The 10,531-nt window shown below is 54.4% G+C and overlaps 1 protein-coding gene across 2 annotated transcripts; it reads left to right on the forward strand.

The window, feature by feature from the left end:
* Nucleotides 1–1,181: 1,181 nt before the first annotated feature.
* On the forward strand, nucleotides 1,182–9,422 carry TMEM109 (transmembrane protein 109). Of its 2 annotated transcripts, none has more exons than XM_047848556.1 (4): nucleotides 1,182–1,335; nucleotides 6,063–6,295; nucleotides 7,196–7,298; nucleotides 7,757–9,422. In XM_047848556.1, the coding sequence occupies exons 2-4, from the start codon at nucleotides 6,071–6,073 to the stop codon at nucleotides 8,146–8,148; spliced, it is 720 nt and encodes a 239-aa protein (XP_047704512.1). In that variant the 5' UTR covers nucleotides 1,182–1,335; nucleotides 6,063–6,070; the 3' UTR covers nucleotides 8,149–9,422. The 2 variants fall into 2 exon arrangements, with proteins under 2 accessions (XP_047704512.1, XP_047704514.1); XM_047848558.1 differs by having other exon boundaries at nucleotides 1,255–1,401.
* Nucleotides 9,423–10,531: the final 1,109 nt, after the last annotated feature.

Below are 10,531 nucleotides of genomic sequence, written 5' to 3' on the forward strand. Positions count from 1 at the left end.
AGAGCTGACATGGGGCTCAAACCCCTGAACTGCAAGATCGTGACCTGAGCCGAAGTTGGACACTTAACCAACTGAGCCACCCAGGTGCCCCAAAATGTTACATTTCTTGCACAGGAGTCTGGGAGATTGGCAGTCCTTACAGATCAGAAACATCTCACAAGCAAATGTAAAATTGCAACTGTTAGAAAAGCTACAAGGTGAGGCCCAGGGTGCTGATAGAGCCTGTTCTGGAAGAGACCCTTAGCTGATGCAGGGAGTAATGAGGGTCCAGAGGAAGATGGCTGCAGCTGAGAAACATCCAAAGGAAAGAAACAACTGGAGGAGAGGACAGGCTGGTTGCTGCTGAGTTGTGTAGTGTGCGAAGACAGAATTGGAAGACTGATTCAGGGAGGACATGAAAAGAGTTCTGTTTTAGAGTGTTGAGTTTCAGGAAGTGTTTTAACACCGAAGGGGAGGTTACCTATGGCAGCCAGTGTCAGAGAGGCAACTTGGGTGGGTGTTTTTTGGGTTTTTTTTTCAATGTTGGCTCTTGGTACTTCATGGTTATCTCCACACCCCACTGTGAAGTGAAATGGTATTTTAGGACCTTCTAAGACTGGATAGTAAAGTTGAAACAGCTGAGGTCAAGAGGGATGAAGAAAAAAAGTGCCTAGAATCACAAACCAGCCAAGGGATCACTCACAATCTTGCTTTTGTGTGTGTGGAAATGGGGTCTGGAAGTTGGCTCCTTTCCTTCTCTATAACTGAATGAACATTCGAGAGCCATCAGCAGGGTTCGGGTGCATAATTGCTCTCAGAGGGGGCGGACGCATCTTTCCAGATCCCCTAATACCTTTTTCCTTTGTGCCTTTTTAGCGCGAAAGTTCCTCAAAAAGACCAGGTGCCTCTTGGTTAGAACTACATTTCCCACAATGCCCGGGAGGTACTGGGTAGCTTGAAACTACGTGGACCGAAATGCTGAGGGCTTGAAGAGACGGCCCGGCTTCGACTCCGAATTTCAAAGATTCAGTTTACTTACTGCACAGCTCAGATATAGCCGCTTCTTCCCCCTTTCCTGCCAGAAACTTCCGTTCCCAGCTCGAACTTCTGATCCCACTCTTTTTTGGTGGGAACGCTCGGTGGGGGTGGACAGTGGGGGGGAGAAACGTGATCAAGAGGGTAGGGCGCATGCGCCCACGGCACGGTGTTTGGGCGGGGAGGGGGACCGGCAGGTCCCCGGGCTCCTCCCGCCTTGCGCGTGCGCAGACGATAAACCAACGCCCCGGAGTTGAGGCGCGGGTTTGGTGGCGCGTTTTAGCGAAGTCGCACGTGAAGGGCAGTAGTGGCCGGAGCCCGGTGAGTGCCAGTCGAGACCGGGGCTCGGGGACAGAACGCGGGACGGGGAGGCGGCAGCCGCTGCAGGTGGGAGCAGGGCGGAGTCGCGAGGCCTGGCGGACACGGGTGGGGAGGGGTCCGACGGCCCCCAGCGGGGGAAACAAACGGGGGATCCGAATCCTCGTTGCTATGCAACAGGGGGCGTCGTTACTAGGTAACAGGGGAGGCACGCGTTTCCGGGGTGAAGAGGGTTCGGAGCGCGGCTCAGAGGTCCGGCAGGGGCGGGGCGGCTGTCAGGCTGGGGTAGGAGGCTAGCGCTGAGCCGGTCGCCCCCGCCCCACGGCCCAGCTTCCCGCGGCCTCGCTTTGAGCCCCTTGGGGTATCCCGAGCCCCTTGGGGTACCTCGAACCCCTGGGCCGCGCCGCGTCCCTTGCCAGCGACGCCACCCAGCAGGGCTTGGCAGGGGACTTGCTGTTCGAAATAGCACATGCGACTGACACCCTGTCTGGGGGGAGGCTGGGCCCTGGGGAGGAAGCTGCCCCTTTGCCCGTCGCCCTGCCCCCAAACAGTTGCTGGGCAGCAGCTGCCAGGGGTTTAGCGGGGGCTGCCCCCACCTGCCGGGACGCTGACTTCATTTTCCTCAGTGGCAGCTTCGCCCCGTCAAGGAGCTTCCTTTCGACGCAGCTGTGCTGCTCCGGCGGCCGCTGCGTATTTGGATCAACTTTAAAATAAGCCTCTTCTCCCCGCTTCTCCCTTGCTACCTTGGCGAGTTTCTAATAATTCATTTAACAAGCATCCATTAGTCATCGTTCTGCGCTAGGCACTGGGGATTCCAAAAAAAGTGAAGTTCAACCCGAGGCGCGGGAAGTCTAATGGGGAGGCCGGCCTGTAAACCTGCTGAATTATGCTACAATGTAATGAGCGGTGTATTGGCAGTTTGTGAACGGCAACATTCCTACTGACGCTTAAGGTTTAGAAAGTTCTTGCAGAAACACGTAATAATTCTTAAGCCTGCTTAACCCCATTTGACACTGAGGAGACTGAAACTCAGGTTAAGTCATAGGCATAAGGCGGTGGCTTCTAGTTTGTGGCAGAATGGAGCCTGGGAGGGAAGTCTAGGTTCCTACGCGCACTGCCACACTTTAGAGACTTCGCCTAGAATAGACTTTTTCCTTTGCTGCTGATCATTTCTGGCAGCTGTCTGGTTATGCATCAGAAATCCTCAAGGGTCTCTACAAACAAAATCCTGAGCCCCTATTTGGGAGCGTCTAAGATGGCCCCGATTGGGACAGACATCCTTGCTTGAACAGGCTCCACAGACTTTTCTGCTGGGCGACCAGAGCCGAGAACCACTGCTCCACTGGGGCAGCTCTGAGCAATGATGGGGGAAATCAGGGCCAGCAGAGGGCACTAAGTCAGCTGCCCCTCCTGCCACGTAGTGATTCATGGTGGGAAAGGAAGCTATCCCGAGGAAGGAGCCTTGGCAGGGGGTGTATGGACTGCCCCACCCTGCCCTCTTGGCAAACCACAGCTAAACATATAGTGCCTTCTCACTACCATAGTTAAGTGGAGCAGTTTCCCCAGCTGAGCCGGGTTCTCTTGGCCCTGCCCGAGCCATCTTCCAGGTACCTGGACAGAAGTGGCAGGGCTGGCCCCAATCTTTTGCTGTCCTCATACCTCTTGGTACAAAACCATGTGCCGCAGGTGGGTCAGCTCCTGGCGGGACTCCGCATCTCCTCTCACTTTGAGCTCATTCATACTTGGTGGAACTCTTAAGTGCCTTCAGAGCCCTGTGTTTCTGAGGCAGCACAGGGGTTGGAACAAGCAGAAGGGCGAGATTTAGATCCTGGGTTCCGGAGGCAAGTCTCACCCAGTTCAGCCGTGCGAGCTTGAACAACTCCCCTGACCTCTCTAAGCCATAGTTTTCTGAGTAAAATGTAGAATAGCAGTACCTCGTAAGATTGTTGGAAGAGTTCAGTGAGATAGCGAAGTAACCGGCATTTTGTAAATTATAAAGCACCACACACGTGCAAGAAATAAATGTCTATGCTTAACATCATTCACATACACGCTGAACTGGGGCAGATGGCTGCTTGTATGTGTGAATATGAACACACATACACACACACACACACAATTTGTTGAGTGCCACTATTGGAGGCCAGACACTGCAGGAGGTGAATATGTTTAAGACCTACTTCCTCTCAGAGCTCAAGGCTGCTCCGGCTCTTGACTGCCATGGTTTCTCTTTATGAAAAGTATTTGGTTGGGCCGCAGTGAGGAGGTGTGATGACAGTGAGTCTGGTTCTTGCTGCACAGAAAGAACCTGGGAGAAATGAGAAGGGATCCTGTTAAATAAAACAATTTGAAGAAACGGACCAGCCAGTGATCTTCAGTCTCATCTGCAAAGGGCACCCTCTAGAATCCTGTTAGATTTGGTTTCTGGTGCACTTCGGAAGGTCAGCTGGGGAGCCAGTGATGGCCTCACTGTGGAGGGTTTATTCCAAGGTCCCCCAGCTCCTGTTGACTGAGGCAGATGTCTGCTTGAAAGTCGAGGCTGGCACAGAATGCAGGAGGCCGCCATGGGGGGGAGCAGCTCACATCACCCTGACCTTCTAGAACCGAGGAGACGACATCTGATCCCTCCTGGTGGAGGTCCTTGGATATAGGATCCAACCTAAGATAGCAACCCTGCTCTTTAAGTCCCCAGTGTGGTTATGACCCAGATAGCTCAGGAACTGACCTGTGCTTCCCTCCTGTCTGACCACTGGCAGGCAGGAACCATCTGGTTCTTGATTTCTGCCAAAGAGGGGAGAAGAGTAAAAGCCTTCCCAGCCTGAGGCCGCTCCACATGAATGCATGTTTTTGCAGCCCTGCTTGATTCCACAGACCTCAAGAGGAACTCAGGGCAGGTGTTTCTGGGCCAGAAAGTGCCCCGGATAGGATATTTTTATAACTCTTTCTTGGACTCTTCTCCTTTCTACAAAGTAAGAATCCCTCTCCACCCTGATGGCTCTGATTTCTGGGTAACTCCCAGAGTGATCTGGTAACCTGCAAAAACTTCAAACGCCTGGCTGCTCCTACATCAGGGGCATGGCTTAGCCTCTGATCATTGGGTCTGAATCATGGAAAACTCCCTGGAGCTACAGGTTCATTTCTGACCCTGGGAGAGAACAGGGGATTTGCTGGTGCTGTTTGACATGTCTCAAGCACAGTGGTAAACAGCGAACATTTTTTTTGGCTGGTCCACACCTGCTTCAATGAATCTGTGCTTGTTGGGTCTTAACTTGCCTGTGGCATCATATTACAGATGAGCTCAGAGTACAAAACACAAAGTGGGTAAGTGAATTGTCACCAGGAGTCATTCACGGAGATGATTGCTAGATGCCAAGTTTATTTTAGCCCATGAATAATCTATTGTGTGACTCTCCAAATCCCTTTTTTTTTTTTTTTTTGAGTGAGCGAGCGAGTACTCTTGAGTGAGCAGGTGAGAGGCAGAGGGAGAGGGAGAGAGAGAATCTTAGGCAGGCTCCATGCCCAGCACGGAGCCCAACTCGGGATCTATCTCACAACTGTGAGATCATGACCTGAGCCGAAATCAAGAGTCAGACGCTTAACTGACTGAGCCATCCAGGCGCCCCCTAAATCACTTTTGAAACTGACTTCAGAGATGATACGGCAGGGCAGTATGTGTGAGGGGTCTGATATCGGACGCACCTGGGTTCAAATCCTGGCTCCCCCCCCCCCCCCCTTATTGCTTATCCTACCTCAGTTTCTTCTTCAGTAAAATGGAGAACAGTAACAATGCCTACCTGATGGTGGCGATTGTATGAGATAGGGGGCACATGGTTAGCTTTTTATTAATAATATCTTTCCCTAAAGGCTGTGCTCTAACCCTTTGCCTACATTGGGGGCTGGGGAGTTGATTGAGGTCATTCTGTGTCAGTGGGTCTCAGCTCAGCACAGCGAAATTACCCGGGGAGCTTTTGCAGGTTCAAGCCTAAACCACTCCCAGACAGTGACACCAGAAAGTCTGAACTTGGGACAGAGGCATCAATAGTTTGTGAAGCTCCCCGGTGGCTCCAAAGAGCAGCCACAGTTGAGATCCACGGTGTTAACCTTCTCTCCCAAATAAGTGTGCGATTTGGAAGCAGAAGCCTGGCTTCAAACCCTGACCTTTCTACTTAGCCCAGTGACCTGGGGCAGTGCCTAACCCCTGAGTCTGTTTCTTCTCATCTGTTACCAGTAGGAGGTTAATACCACCTCCTGTGATGGTCCTGCAGGGCAGGAGGCATATATGCAGTTTTCTCTTGCTTGAGCACATACCTGAGCACTTCTCTCTACATCTTTACATGGCAGGAATCTTATTTGTGTGCTATTTCCTAAGTTGTTTTTTATGTCTGCTTGATCTTAAGTAGATGATAACCTCCCTGGGGTCAAAGCCTTATATTTGTTTTATGCCCGTAACACCTAAGACCCAGAGACGGGCCTTGAGATTTTTAGAACTGGAACAATCCTAGATCTAGTCTCCCTTAAGGCGTTGGAGAATACTTGCCGGTTAACGAACAAACGTGCAAGTGGTAAAGAATGTGAAAGAGGAACCAGTGAATCAAAAGGTCATGCTCAGCTGAAGTTAAAAGGCCCACTTCTGCCTTTCTCGGCTAACAGGGTGGGGGTAGAGGAGGGCATTCGGGGGGTGTCCGTGCCCGTTCTGGCGCTCCGCTCACCCTGTGCTGCTCTCCCAACAGACCCAGCCATGGCAGGCCCACCGCGGGGCAAGCATGTGTTCAAAGTCATCCTGACGGTCCTGGTGGCCCTCATCCTCCTCCACTCGGCATCATCCCAGTCCCACGCAGACTTCGTGCCACCAGGCCAGCAGAAGAGGGAGGCCCCGGTTGATCTCTTGAGCCAGATAGGTCGATCTGTGCGGGGAACGCTGGAGGCCTGGCTCGGGCCAGAGACCATTCACCTGGTTTCAGAGGTAAGGAAGGTGCTTCCTGCTGTGACTACACACACCGAAGAAAGACAAAGGAGGAGACGTTCATGGCCACCCCGTCTTGGGTCCACATCCTCTCTGTGTCATAATCCCTGCTGCAGAGAGCCCCACATTGTACAAGATGCAGCCAGAGAGTTCCCGCTTTTTCGCACTCCCATTGTTCGATTCCTACCCTAGGGCCTGTAGCTCTCCTGAAATTTCCCTTATTCCTGCCCTCTCTTGTCAGAAAGACGAGGAAACGGGCCAGTCCTTATAAACCCATGTCACTGGATGATGACAGAGTCTGACTTTGGTCTAAATCTGACCTAAAGTCTTAAATTGGCAAAATGTCAAGACCTGAAAATTCCTTCCCCTCTAGAGGTAGAGGTAGGCCTGACTCAGGGGCTTAAGACAGAGCTGTCTTTGCCAGCTAATGACATCCTAGGTGTGGCATCACATGCTTTTGATAGGTCATTCTAAACACTTGAGATGATCATTTATAAAATCCATAATCTAGTAGACCTGAGGGACTCCTCCTTCGTTGAAACATCCTAGCCCTTCACAGATGTTGCTTCCACGACTTCATGATTCCGTGGGAGGACCCCAGTTCTACAGGGTGACAACTATAGAGATTTGATGACCACCCCTCCCCTCCATACACACACACATTCACCTACTACCATCACCAAAATATTCTAGCAAATCGGTTGAATTAGGGCCCAGATGTCCTGAGTTCCAGTTTTGGAAGGAGACACAGCCTGCTGTCCAGGCTTGGTTCGCAAACCTCTGGCTGAGAAGGAGGTGAGGGACGTTCCCTCCTGGCCTTGCCTGCGCAGTGGTTGGAGGCTTAAAGGAGAAGGGCATGATTGATTATAAGCTTATCTCCTTGCCCTGCTCTTTCCACAGACCTTGTCTCAGGTGATGTGGGCCATCTCATCAGCCATCTCGGTGGCCTTCTTCGCGCTGTCTGGGATTGCTGCGCAGCTGCTGAATGCCTTGGGGCTAGATGGTGAGTGGCAGAGTACTGGTTCGGTCCCCTGGAGCTTAGCCTGTCACCTCCTATTTGTGGGAGCTTATCTTTTCAGGGCGCAGACTTTTCCCCAGGTGCTTAACCCCTGCCAGGTGTCGCCAGAGGCAAACATAAGAGCAGGCTAACGGTTGCCCCTACTTACCAGGTGTTTGCTTCCTGTCTGGCTAAGCCATAGTGTCTCATTTAATTGTTACCCGCGGCCCAGAGCACCACTCCCATTTTGCAGATGAACCGGGTTTCAGGCGAGGGAAGTAATCTGCCCCCAGCCAGCAGGAACAGGAGCTGACTGACATTCAAGCTCCTACCTTTGTGACCCTGTGGGGAAGGATTTTTCCTTTGCAGGGAGTTTTAGCTCCTTTTTTGGTTCTCCCCCCCGCCCCCCACCCCGTGCCCTCACCACTCCAGATTGGCTGATTCTGTGGTTCTCCCTCTTCCAGGAGATCACCTCACCCAGGGCCTGAAGCTCAGCCCCAGCCAGGTCCAGACCTTCCTGCTGTGGGGGGCAGGGGCCCTAGTTGTCTATTGGCTTCTGTCCCTGCTCCTTGGCTTGGTGTTGGCCTTGCTGGGGCGGATCCTGTGGGGCCTGAAGCTTGTCCTCTTCCTGGCCGGCTTTGTGGCCCTGGTGAGGTCAGTGCCCGACCCTTCCACCCGGGCCTTGCTCCTCCTGGCCTTGCTGACCCTCTACGCCTTGCTGAGCCGGCTCACTGGCACCCGGGCCTCAGGGGCCCAACTGGAGGCCAAGGTTCGAGGCCTGGAGCGCCAGGTGGAGGAGCTGCGCTGGCGACAGAGGCGGGCGGCCAAGGGGCCCCGGGGTGTGGAGGAGGAGTGAGGGGGCGCCGGGACAAGGCCTTCTGCGTCGTCCTCGTCACACCAAAGAGCTGCACTGCTTCTGGATCGCACAGCCCTCCTTCCAGTACCCTGCCCCTTTCCTGCCCCGTCTCTGAACTGTCAGAACCTTCCTGTCTTCACCGGACCCCCCACCCCCGGCTGAGAAAGAGGAAGACCATTCCCCACGCGGGTCCCCGGGGGCCCTGCCTTCTGAGGTTCTCTGTCTGGGATTGGGTTCTCTGTCTGTCTCTTAACGCTCTTGCTGCTCCCAGCCTGCCTCAGTCGGGGCAGGTTGGAACGGCCTCCCCGTGGCTTGTGCGTCTGCTCTCAGTGAACATCACTGCCCCTGGTCTCCTGTGACTCAGCTGGCTCCCCTCCGCTGCTGCCTTGCCTTCCTCCTGATGCTCTCCTAGCTCCTCCTTTGCCAAGTCCCCAGGCTTCCTTCCTCGTGTGTCTCCTTCCGGCCCTGCGCTCCACCCAAACCACAATCCCTCCAGGCATGCTCTTCATTGCCTAGCTCTGGGGAAGAGGCAGGGCATGTGGGACCTGAGGGGAAGGCAAGGGGGAAGTTCCCACCCGGGGCTGGGAGCAAGGATGTACATGGAGTCTGTTCTAAGTGCCTTAATCCGAGCCAGCAGGGCCCTTTGCCTGCCCGCCACTGTACTGTATGTAGGAAAGTGCACTGTGGCTGCTTTGTGTCAAGAAGAGAGTTTTCCCTCTCAGATTCTTGATTCCCCTTCAGCCAAAGCAAAAGGTGACTGCTTCATAGGCCTGTGCCTGCAAGTTGGACCCTGCGGTGGCCATCAGATCCCCTGTGGGGATTTCAGAGACACTGGAGGAGAAAGGAGGACTCACCTGTCTGCACAGCTCCAGACGGTTCTCCACCCCTCCCTCTCCCTCCACTCCTGCCACTAAGGACTTGCCGATCAGGGTCCACCCTGGTGGCCCCGGAGGCGTGCGGAGCAGACACACTAGAGCCGCACATCGGGGCCTCTTCCCTTCACAAGCTCTGAGAGGGGCAGCGTGAGCCTGCTACCCGAGCCCTCTCCTCCAGGGCTCTCATTCTTCCTCTCTGAGGTTCCGGGGGAGGTGGGTGTCCTCCGCCAGGCCCAGCACGTGATGTGAAGAATGAATTAAACTCCCAGTTCTTAACTGTTAAGGTTTGATGTGGAATCACCGCTGCAGTGAGATATATTTTTATCAGCGCTTGGTTGGTTTTAAATAAAATGCACGCTATTTTATTATCTTGTTCCATATAAAATGTATTTACTCAAAGTCTGGATTGCTTTCATTACTCCCTCGGGCTAAATCCATTCCTGTAGAGCCCCTCCATGTTCTTGACTTGTCCCTGCAGGGGCAGTGTGAAGCTGGTAGAGAAGGAGGGAGGGGAGGGGGGCAAAACAGAATTGTTAGTACTGGGTACCCTTCCCTCGTGGACCATTCCTTCCTGAGGAAGGCATGCGCCCTTTGCAAAACTTCCAGGAACTGACCAACCGCGTGGATGTGGGGGAGGGCCATGAAGATACCCCTTCCCCCACTGAGTGTAAGAATAGGAAAGGCTGGTGGGCTGGCAGCCAGGAGATTTGCCTGTCCTCCCTCCTCCCCTCATCAGATAGGATTTTCCTGCACTATGGTTCTCAACCTGGCCTATGTTAGATCAGTTGTTTTGTAGAGGGTTACAGGCATGTCGTTTCTGCCCCCCCCCCCCCCCCCCCCCCCCCAGTTTCTTAAACTGCCCGGGAGATGCTAATGTGCAGCCAGGTGCTCTGGTCTGGACCTCTCCTAACTGCCTGGCAGGCAAGGCTGGGCCAGGAGGCCAGGACCTGGGAGGAAGGACTTCCCTCAGGAGCAGAGGGGCCCTCGCCCTTCCTGAGGCCCACAGACCCCTCCCAGAGCTGGGGCTAGGCAGGAAACTCCAGCTGTCCGCCCCTGAGAACTTCTTCCACAGGAGTGGTCCAGGGCTCTAGCAGCGAAGGCCCAGGTGATGGTCACCTGGGCCTTGTTGGCCCCTCTCTCCCCCTTTCCACCCTTGCAGCTCAGTTCCGCACATCCCTGAATTCCTGATTCAGGTGTGGATGCCTCTACAGGTGAGTTGCTTGTGGGGCGGGCGTGAAGCAGAGGAAGTGGCCGTTTCCCCCACGGGCAGGAGCTTCCGAGAGGGAGCGACCCGAACGCCTCGAGTCCCTCTCGGTAGCGGCGGGTCAGCCCCTGTGGCTCCGTCCCCCAGGGAAGCGGCCTTCTCCCCGACCTGGTGCACGGGGGCGCTCGGGGCTTGGGGATCCGTAGGGCACTAGGACCCGGCGGGGCGGAGGGGCAGCCCATGTGCCGCGCTCGCTCCCTCCCACCCTGCTGCTCCAGCTCCCGCTCCATTGTCTGGGAGCTGC

Source organism: Prionailurus viverrinus, unplaced genomic scaffold (genome assembly GCF_022837055.1).
Source record: "Prionailurus viverrinus isolate Anna unplaced genomic scaffold, UM_Priviv_1.0 scaffold_86, whole genome shotgun sequence".
Lineage (NCBI taxonomy): Eukaryota > Metazoa > Chordata > Mammalia > Carnivora > Felidae > Prionailurus > Prionailurus viverrinus.

Coding starts and splice junctions, on each gene's coding strand:
- TMEM109 (XM_047848556.1), top strand. CDS start 6,071: ATGGCAGGCCCACCGCGGGGCAAGCATGTGTTCAAAGTCATCCTGACG. Junction 6,296..7,195: donor CCATTCACCTGGTTTCAGAG/GTAAGGAAGGTG, acceptor CTCTTTCCACAG/ACCTTGTCTCAGGTGATGTG. Junction 7,299..7,756: donor GAATGCCTTGGGGCTAGATG/GTGAGTGGCAGA, acceptor TCCCTCTTCCAG/GAGATCACCTCACCCAGGGC.